The 10,478-nt window shown below is 38.6% G+C and overlaps 1 protein-coding gene across 11 annotated transcripts; it reads left to right on the top strand.

Annotated features, from left to right (window-relative positions):
* The first annotated feature begins 231 nt into the window (after nt 1–231).
* On the top strand, nt 232–5,781 carry LOC148030303 (pyruvate kinase, cytosolic isozyme-like). Of its 11 annotated transcripts, none has more exons than XM_087686590.1 (6): nt 698–1,525; nt 1,656–1,759; nt 1,843–1,899; nt 1,978–2,105; nt 2,564–3,025; nt 3,786–5,781. In XM_087686590.1, exons 3-6 carry the CDS (start codon nt 1,890–1,892, stop codon nt 4,599–4,601), a joined length of 1,416 nt encoding a protein of 471 aa, XP_087542716.1. In that variant the 5' UTR covers nt 698–1,525; nt 1,656–1,759; nt 1,843–1,889; the 3' UTR covers nt 4,602–5,781. The 11 variants fall into 11 exon arrangements, with proteins under 11 accessions (XP_087542713.1, XP_087542716.1, XP_087542718.1 ...); XM_087686591.1 differs by having other exon boundaries at nt 703–841; nt 1,024–1,525; nt 1,656–1,899; XM_087686592.1 differs by lacking the exon at nt 1,656–1,759.
* The last annotated feature ends 4,697 nt before the right edge of the window (nt 5,782–10,478 follow it).

Genomic DNA, 10,478 nt, shown 5'->3' with positions numbered 1-10,478 from the left:
GCCCGTCTCCAAACTATTCAAAACCAACCACGTGACTACATGTATCAACCTTGTGAATCTATCTAATTACAATTAAAATATTATAAAGCTCAAGGTTTTAAACCTTTAAAAGATACTTCAAAAATTTTACAATTCATTTTCTATTAAACCTCTTTTTTCTGAATACTGATTGACCTGGGTTGACAAGTCTGAGGACATGTGCAATTTACTGTCCAAACATGGCTGTTATAGACTCACGACCGGTCACCGCACTTTCTGACGAGTCAGAGAACAAAATAGCTCTGTTTCCATCACAGCTTTACCGATTTACGGGACAGCCCACCTTTCCTTCCCCGCAGATGCTAACAAAGCCTTACACACGGACGAGACCCAGACACAGAGAGAGAGAGAGACTCCCTCCCCTGTTCGCCCGCATCAGTGTATGGCTAGCGAGGGAGTGAGCCACCTCAGACTGCATCAGTGACCAGCGGCTTTGCTTATCCCCATCCCAACATCATTTCTTGACCTGATCTGCGCTTCATTGTTCCCCTGATTTGGATTCTGTACAATTCCGTGGTTTGGGTTCTGCAGAATTTTCCCTATGGCCATAGTAGACATGGAGGCTCTGCTGAACAGGGCAACAGAGGAGGCCGGGGGTATCCCCAAAACAAAGATCGTCTGCACTCTGGGCCCTAAGTCGAGGGATGTGCCCGTGATTGAGCGCCTGCTCAGGGCCGGCATGAACGTCGCGAGGTTCAATTTCTCTCACGGATCGCATGACTACCATCAGGAGACCCTTGACAACCTCCGAATCGCCCAGCAGAATACGCAGATCATGTGCGCAGTCATGCTTGACACCAAGGTAAGAATAAGAAAACACTCCCCAATTCAGTTTACTGGGCCGCAGCAACGGCTCATCAATGCGCACCAATGCACATGATGTTGTGAGATCAAGCAATTCAACTTCCATTGTTAATCCTGACTTGAATTATCCTCAACAAGAAAGATCACAGGTTTGAATTGATTATTTATTTTTGTGATCAGTACAACTAGCACTGGAAGGGTTTTAGCCTTGTAATGACCATTATGGAGCCCTTTCTTGGATTACGAAATTGTGAACGTGTTGCAGTCGAACATTACGTGCGTTTGTATGAATTCATTTGAAAGCTCAGTATCCCTATCCATGATCATGTCCTTTGTCATTGTCCATGCTTTCGAGCATGTTATTGTCGTTATGCCACTGCCAGCCAATGTGAGGCAATTTCTTCCACTATACTTCCGTTGTTCTGGTTTGTCTTCTAAAGAAAGAACGCCTCTCTATTTTGTTTTGTGTTGCTTTTTTTTCCTTTTGGGTCCGTTGGGGTCGGGGGAAGGCAGTGGTGTACAATATCCAGGATGGTTCTTGCTGATGGCTCAGCCTCTCAATCAGCTACAACATTGAGATTTGTTAATAGCTCTAATGTCTCCACACGCTAAGTCCGGTTGAAGGTTGCCAGATCTGTCATGTGAAAAAAAGACAGCAAGTTCAGAAAGTTGTTACCGGCAGGTCAGTACTTTCCTACCTTTAATTTCCTGTCTCATAGGGGGCTTGATCTATTAAGGCTGTGAAGCTCAATTTTACTTCTCAGGGTAACATACCAATATAATTAGGCCTGACGGAAGTCTTACCTTTGCAGGCGTTTCTAGATCTCCTGACCTTCATAGTTCCATGGATTCTCATTATTACAGCTACCATGTTTAATGACTCAAATATGTACTTTGAGTGATCTTGCTTATGTTTGTATGTTCCCTTCTTATAACCTAGCAATGAGGCTAGCTGCATCCTTCAGGCTGATTCTCATAATTGATCCCATTGTGATATAGGTTGAAACTTGTGAGCCAGGAGCAGAGAGTGGACAGGGTTTGCTCTCATGCAATCAGGTTTTTCACTTGGAAGTTTTGTTTGCATGTTTATAGCAAAGGTTGAAAAATTTTCATTGGTTACGCCACATGGTTCAGGTTGGCAACCCTTCACATTCCTATATGCAGTCTGCTTGCTGCTTCTTTACTTCGTCCAGGTCAAGATGGCAACATTTTCAGAAGTGCTCCATAGATCCTGGTACTGGGAACTCCAGTATAATTTTCACGTGAGCCACTCAAATAGGCCTTTAATTCTGTATCATTATGTTTGCTTCTCATGACCATCTATCCACAAAAAAGTTCTCTCTGGCAAGAGTGCCAATATAGTACAATATAGTATCTTTAATGGTGATCTAGGCATCCTGGAGATTTTCTTAGGCTTTTCCTGTTAGTTCCTTCTGAAATATATCTTAGTTCCATCTTATGCCATCATTTGAAGAGGTTTTGTGGTCTTTCTATAACACTAGGAATACGAATGTTGTGATGGATCTCTTCCTGAACACCTTCTAAAGATGCCATGTAAAATCCAGACTAGAAATAAAAGCTTACATGACTGTTTTAGCAATGTGGCTTGAGGTTTTATTTAGTACACTGTATTTCATATATATAATGAGAAATCAATGTTGACATTTTGTTGGACAATTTTCATCGTGTGGGACAAACAGCTATTTTTTCTGTTTGACAGGGACCTGAGATTCGGACTGGATTTTTGGAAGATGGCAAACCTGTGCAGTTAGTCGAAGGCCAAGAGCTACTCATTTCCACTGATTACAGCTTGAAAGGAAATTCTAAAACGATCTCTATGAGCTACAGGAAACTAGCACATGATGTTTCCCCTGGGAGCACCATCTTATGTGCTGATGGCACAATCACTTTGACTGTTCTATCGTGTGATACTGACGCTGGGACTGTGAAGGTGCGTTGTGAAAATACAGCTGTACTCGGAGAGAGGAAGAATGTGAATTTACCAGGTGTAGTGGTTGACCTGCCAACTCTCACAGAGAAGGATGTGGATGACATTTTGAAGTGGGGTGTGCCAAACAGAATAGATATTATTGCACTTTCTTTTGTGAGAAAAGGGTCGGACCTTGTTTCAGTTCGGGATTTACTGGGCAAGAATGCAAGAAACACTTATCTTATGTCAAAGGTATCTACTTTCAAGTGAGAGTTTCTTTCTTGGTTTGTTTCAGTTGACAAGTTTCAGACAAATTCCTGAGTTAGTAGCTCGTTAGAATTGCCTGTAGGGGCATGCTATTGTAATGGTTGACATTCACTCTTGGTTAGAGGCTAGAGCTACTGAATTACTCCAAGTTAAGTGCCTTAGGGCAGGTGCTAGTTCAATTCCTGTCTCTCTCTCTTCTGATATTCATTTTCATGAATTGTGCTCTCTCTCTCTCTCTCTCTCTCTCTCTCTCTCTCTCTCTCTCTCTCTCTCTCTCTCTCTCTCTCTCTCTCTCTCTGTCTGTGCTATGGGGCACTCCTTACAAGGCAATGCTCGAGCACACACTCATGCATTCTTTTTAAATTTTTGCATCTCATATCATCCCATGATATCTACAACACATGCAATTTCGCAAGTAATTTATTATTCTATTATTTGTTGGTCATGATCTGAATTTTTATACATTTTGTCAAATTTGGGGTATAATTCTGCATAGGTGCTTATGTTCATTGGCCTTCCTTGTAAGCTTGCATTTGTAGAAATGAAATCGACTCACTGAAGAATCCTGGCACGAGATTTGTCACCTTTAGGAATCAGATTAGTGATAACTACCATGCTTTTCTTAAGATTTTGTTTTGATGTTATTTTAACTTTTCTTAGGTCTTTTACCTAGGCAAAAGCATGAAGAACAAAAATTGTGAAAGTAAGTTTGTATTGACTTCTTTGGAATTATGATCCATTGCAGATAGAAAATCAGGAAGGGCTAGTGAATTTTGATGATATTTTGAGGGAGTCTGATGCAATCATGGTGGCACGGGGTGACTTAGGCATGGAAATACCTGTAGAAAAGATTTTTTTGGCTCAGAAAATGATGATTTATAAGTGTAATGCTGCTGGCAAGCCTGTCGTGACTGCCACCCAGATGCTGGAGTCCATGATCAAGTCTCCTCGTCCTACGCGTGCAGAAGCTACAGATGTGGCCAATGCTGTACTTGATGGAACAGATGCAGTGATGCTCAGTGGGGAAAGCGCAGCAGGGGCATATCCTGAGCTGGCTGTCAAAACTATGGCTTGTATTTGTCTGGAAGCAGAATGGTCGTTGGACCATGGTGCCATCTTCAAAGAGGTTATGAAGTCAGCACCACTTCCGATGAGTCCTCTTGAAAGTCTTGCATCCTCTGCAGTACGGACAGCCAACAAAGTGAAGGCCTCCCTCATAGTGGTACTTACCCGAGGTGGCACAACTGCCAAGTTGGTGGCAAAATATCGTCCATCTGTTCCGATTTTGACCGTGGCAGTGCCAGTGCTGACAACTGACAGCTTGACTTGGTCTTGTAGTGAAGAGTCACCTGCTAATCATAGCCTCGTTCACAGAGGAATGATACCAATACTTGCAGAGGGGTCTGCACGGGCTACTGATGCAGAATCTACTGATGAAATTCTTGATGCTGCATTGAGGATGGCTGCTGCCAAGAAACTCTGCAAGATTGGTGATGCAGTTGTGGCAATCCACCGTATTGGCATTGCCTCTGTCATCAAGATTATGGAAGCCAAATATTGATTCGTATGTTAAAGTTTTGTAAATTGTGTTGGGATCTTGTAACATGGATGTAGAAGGCAATTTTGTGGAAGAAGGGGGGGAGAATAAGCTTCTCATTGGCTGTGGTGAAGTACTACTGACAACATAGTGCAGCAATTATGGCCTGGATCTCATCTGGGACTTCTTAAAAGTTCAGACTTTTTGGACCATTCGGGCCTGTGATCCATGAAATGAAAATTTTGGGCATATGTTTTGATTTGTCTCTGGAGTAAAGGGTATTCTACTGCCATTTATGCTAGTGAGGTCAAATTCACCGATGGGCACTGTGAGCATGTAAGTTGCGTGTCTAGAGCCAGACTGGAAGCTGCATGAGCAGAAGGGGTCGGTGGTCTGCAGCTTCTGCCAAATGCATAGCACTCATACCTATTTCAATTACTGCTTTGGGTTACTGTGTTTTCGCGCAATATGTAGTTGCTTATATCTTGCCTCAAAACTTTCTGGCCTAGAAATTGCAATGAGTAGTCTTCTACATTGTTGCCGTGCCTAAGGAAGCATGATCTCCTAGAAAGAACAATGGGTGAGCTGCTCAATCAGGACTAAACAAAGCAGGTGCAAGAACTGAGGGTTCTGAAAGAATGCTCTTTACTGGTTGCATCATCCAGTCTGTCAAATTCAAATGATTACTTTCATGGATATGCGAAGTCCAGTTTGCATGAAGTACTCCACTTTGAGATGAATGTGAACTCCTGAGTGTAGGAATCTTACCATGTGTCATCTGGTAGTTTGATCTCTTACCAGATCTATTAAGGCAGTCAAGCAAGTTGAACTACCTCTTGCCTTGAAAAAGGCATTGACATTGCTGACATATAAGTCATAGGGATGGGAGCATGGTGAACAGGAGTGGCTTGGTCTCTTGGTGTTACAAGTATGTAGATTCTCCAAGCAAGGTCCAAGACTGGTAAGAGTTGAATGATTAAGAGCTGAAACAGGTTTGGAAGTTAGGGCTTGGATTCCTTGGCTTAGATTCTATCAGCTCAGGAACAGTTAAACCTTGGGATGATTAAAGCCTTTTGGGTTAAACCTTCACAAATGAATTCCATACATCTTAAGTTTGGAAAACCTTCACAAATATATGTGGCAATGTTATGACACTATCATTCACACTCTGTGTTCTTCAAATTAGATATGTTCTTCTTGTTTATAAGCTCTTTGCCAAAGAATCAAAAGGGAGACCTTCCATTTGCCATGTTTCCAAAGTCTGAAACCTATCTCTAGGTCCTAATTCATTGCGTTTGTGCATGCATGCATGCGTGTGTGTGTGTGTGTGTGTGTGTGTGTCTGTGTGTCTATGTGTGAGCATACTCAAAGTTCTTTCATAAAGGTGTGACCATAAATAGCACCCTTACTTGAAATTGATGAGGAAAGCTAGTTACATTATTCTCATGTAATAACAAAGTGTGGCAATTGAACAAGAAAGGTGATGTAATCTCAAGGGCCTGCAAAGATAAAAGCAATGCTATGATATGTACGTTGAGGTATAACAATTTACTCCAAACATTGTTTTAGTGTGGGTGGTGACTATAAGAATGTGTGATCATAAGTGAATGTCCCACATTATGCTATTTTTGTGTATACATGTACTTGCATATAGATATTAAAGAGAGAGATATGTTATTCAATAAAAGGTAAAAGAGGTGCATGTCAAGAATTTTAGCCAAAAAAATGGAAGGGCATATGAAGGACTTATGTTGTTGTGTTGTAAAATTTCAATGATATTTTGGGAATTCTCAAAAAAAGTTTGGAGTATTTTGGAAATTTATCATTTTCTTTTTCTTTTGATCTCTTTAAAGTCATCTTGGGGTATTTTGGTTTTTTTTACTTTATTTCTTTTCTCTTTAACGTCCTCACAACATGTTATATAAATGTCAATGAGAAAAAAAATTAATAGTTAAGTTACCTACTTTGCTTTTGCATATCATCACGATTCATTGCAAAATTGTGAATCTTTACTTTATGTGGATAATCAAATACTTGATTACAGATCATTTCACAAGGTTTAACTTGATAGATGTTTCAATTCTCTTGTATTGGGTTTATATGTATTGGGTTTATATGTCTAAAATCTATGCATTGCATGTTCTTGAAGGAAAGCAAATATGCTCCTCTTTGAGCATTTTGACTATTGGATTTAGGAAACCAAGTACTAAATACATGTAATAGATGGATGTAAATTTTATGACCATGTGTATTTGCTCACACAAATGCACACATAGTGATATTCACTTTATTTAAATAACATATATATTGAGATAGGCTTATTTAAATGTGAGAAGATAGCAAATTACATGTCCAAAGACTTGAAGATTGGTCTTTTGACAAAATATCAATGATTAGCCATGTCCCCAAATTCTTGTAGGTTAGCAAGAAATCTTATTTCTAATCATGTCTATCCAAAGACATGGAGATCAACTTTTTGGCATCATGATATATCATAGATCTAATCTCTAGTTGTCACATCCATTTCCTCTAATTGTCATCATTCACATATTTTATTGAAGACCTCGCTTACTATGCTAACACTTCTAATTGCTTTTTCTATCTTAGTCTCTCTTTGTTGACATTGATCACAACTTGAAATTTTGCCAACTTAGTGATATGTCTATGGAGAAAAGAGCCATGGATGCACATGCCATATTTCAAATCATCTCTTTCAAATCTAGGAGATTGGAAGAGAGATATTAAAAACAACAAACTAAAACATTACAAAAAATGAAAAAAATGGACTAATGATTCCTTTTCTATTTTATGTGCTAAGGGAAAATGACACCTACCATGATCACTATTGTTTCTTTGCAGTAAGCCAATAACCAAACATCAATGTTCATGTTGGAATCATATCCATTTGAATAACAAAGTTCAAGAAATTGTAATTTTGTATTGTTGTAATCATAGTGCCCAAAGTTGATGGAAGGCAATGCTACACTTTCGGAAAGGCAAGAAGTATTGTCGCTTTAACTATTGTCATCTCTACCTAAATTAGGTATTATATCTATGTGTAGCTTAATGCACGAGTGTATCGTATCCCTATCCTTAATATATTTGTGCACGCATATCCTTCACACCACCTAAGTTGATGAGGAAGATTTCTTGAGGTAGCTGAATAATTGATCAATTTCATATTAAAATTATACTTAGTTTGGTAAGATAAGCAAGGCCAAGTTGAAGAAGTGCTTCAAGTTTTCCAAGAATGTGGAGATTACTAAAACATAAATGCCAAGATTGAGGTAAAAAAAGAGAGATGTATCTTTTTTTGGGTAGATTGGTTGCTTAAGATGGCGAAAAATATCTAGTAGTCACAACTATTTTATACTAAACTATCTTATTTCAAGCACCTTGTTGTAACTTTGATAAGTTCTTTGAGAAGAAAAGTTGAAAATATACTTCATGATCTAATGTCTTGGCAAGTATGAATCATGTTATTTTTTGTGATGCCCATTCTAATGACTTTTTGTGAGCTTGTATGGCACATGCCACTTTGGCTAAAAATAGAACATTAAGTAGTTTTGCACCTTGTGACAACTTTTGTGCCACTTTAAGTCTAATGTTTGGCACATATTAAGTTTTCAAATTAATAGCTTCATCGGACTGCACTCCATGGATATATACGTTTTAAAGTTACTTGTTGGATACATTATAAGTTTGTGCCTTCAATCCATGCGGCTCTTAGAATTGCATTATTAAGCCTAATATTTGATTCCTTGTCTTGTATCATGTGTACATGCCCAATAGAAAAATAGACATGATCTCAAGCAAAGAACAATAGCATGGATCCATTATAAAAACATACCTTAGCAACATGAAACAGTTTCACACATTAATACACACACACACACACACACACTCTCTCTGTGTGTGTGTGTGTGTGTGTGTGTGTGTGTGTGTGTGTGTGTGTGTGTGTGTGTGTGTGTGTGTGTGTGTGTGTGTGTGTGTGTGTGTGTGTGTGTGTGTGTGTGTGTGTGTGCAAGCATGCATGTGCATGTGCATGTGCATGTGCGTGCGTGCGTGCGCGCGCGTGTGTGTGTGTGTGTGTGAGATACCCATGTGACATGTCTTCTTTACTATGAGTGAACCCCCCGTGTTGTGATATAGGTGCCAAATTGCCTTAATTGGCACTCCCTAGTGGGGCATTACCTTTTGAATCTACACATGCAAAGGTTGAACCTTATTTTTTTAAGCTTTGGTGAATGCTTCTTAATAACCATACCCTAAAGCCTTTATTACCCAATCCTTTTCTTGAAAGTTTCTTTTGTCCATCCAATGTTGATTATATGCTTCTTAGTTCAATTATTTGCTCTATTTGAAGCTAAAATAAACATGGCAATGTTGATGTGCCTTCCCCTTGATGGTTGGGGTAGTGTAGTTGTTGATGACAATGTTCCTCATAATTGGAATTGAACATTTTCATCACGAAAGCCATGCTTATCAAGAATTTGACTACAAAACTATGCATTTTTGTTTTAGTTTAGTATCGGATTTGCTTGTTGATGAGTAGTTGGTTAACACTATTTCTTCTACTCCACGCTAATTCAATGATTTTTACTTTGGTTGGTTCAAGCCTCTTATTTGAAAATTGTAGGTCTTAGGTAGTTATTACTTCTTGTGAAATTGCATATCACAAGATATGGTGCAAAATTCGGTCATTTAGATTTGCAATTTACATTTAGATCCTTGCTTAAAAAGCTTTTGATAAAAAGCCACAAGGATTGATGACCACTATAAGACTACATGAGCTTGAATGCAGAGAAGTACTTGCAATAAATCCTTGAATGCAGATCTAGTTTCAATAATCAATTCACTACCAAGCTTGTGTTGTCAAAATATTATGTTTTGTCCAATGCTAATAACAACAAAAAGGATGGCAACTTAGTTCTTGAGTGGTACAACCATGTAGATTCAAATTGAGAGAACCATTTTCTCTTCCCCTTACTGCATTTTTTAATTATTAGGGCTTGTATTGTAGAAAACGATCTTGCTACATAGATTCGATGAAGGTTTGGGGACACAAAATCCTAGTAACAAAGGGGTAACAAATAATAGCCTATAGTGTAGGTGCAAAACAAAACTAAGAGAAACTACCTCAATAACTTATAGCTTTACCCAACACTAAGAAAAGAGGCAATAATCCTCTATGAAAACTTCACAAATGAAAATTCCAATGTTGCACCTCTGCCTATATTTCAACCTATATTCTAGTGAGTGATTGGAATGATCATAACTAATATCATGTGTCTAATTACCTCAAGAATGCCAAACACCACAAATGCCATCAATAATAGAACAATACTAGAAACATTTGAGTATACCTTAAATAACCTCAATGATGGAAGACAAGCACTAAGTTTATACTAGCATAGCTTCAGCATACAACTACTCCACAACATTGGCAAAAAGTGAGGCTAGGCATGTGTTTTATGTAGGACTTGGGAGGGTTCTCTAAATCAAGAAGCTTCACCTTCAAGCTCTCTATTTTTGTGAAAAATTTATTGGTTTTATCTACTTATGCTCTTCTTAGCTTTGCTTTGTATACACAAAAAATTATTCCAATCCAACCATGGATTCAAAACAACAAGTTGTGGGGTGTAGGATGAAATCATAATAAGTTTTTGTGCTCCAAAAAGTAACCGCCCTAAAAAAATCAAAATCTCTATTGCAAAAGAAGTCAACAATTTCCTATAAGTGAACTAGCATTTTTTCCCCTTCTAGTCACGATGTTTATATTATGATATTTAGTTATTGCTATGAAAATAAGATGATGGTTATTTTTTTGTGCTTTTTCATTATCATTTTCTATTCACCCCATAATAGTGACTTAGTGCATGAGTAGCACTAAGCGCTTTG

Source organism: Lygodium microphyllum, chromosome 10, assembly GCF_053477565.2.
Source record: "Lygodium microphyllum isolate KBCC chromosome 10, Lygodium_microphyllum_v1.1.10, whole genome shotgun sequence".
Classification (NCBI taxonomy): domain Eukaryota; kingdom Viridiplantae; phylum Streptophyta; class Polypodiopsida; order Schizaeales; family Lygodiaceae; genus Lygodium; species Lygodium microphyllum.
Note: the sequence above shows the minus strand (reverse complement) of the source record. Positions and strands in the feature narration are given on the sequence as shown.

Bases quoted from the DNA above. Each gene is read 5' to 3' on its own strand.
- LOC148030303 (XM_087686587.1), top strand. From the start codon at position 581: ATGGCCATAGTAGACATGGAGGCTCTGCTGAACAGGGCAACAGAGGAG. The intron at 842-2,563 runs GTAAGAATAAGA...TCTGTTTGACAG, and splicing joins CAGTCATGCTTGACACCAAG to GGACCTGAGATTCGGACTGG. The intron at 3,026-3,785 runs GTATCTACTTTC...GATCCATTGCAG, and splicing joins ACACTTATCTTATGTCAAAG to ATAGAAAATCAGGAAGGGCT.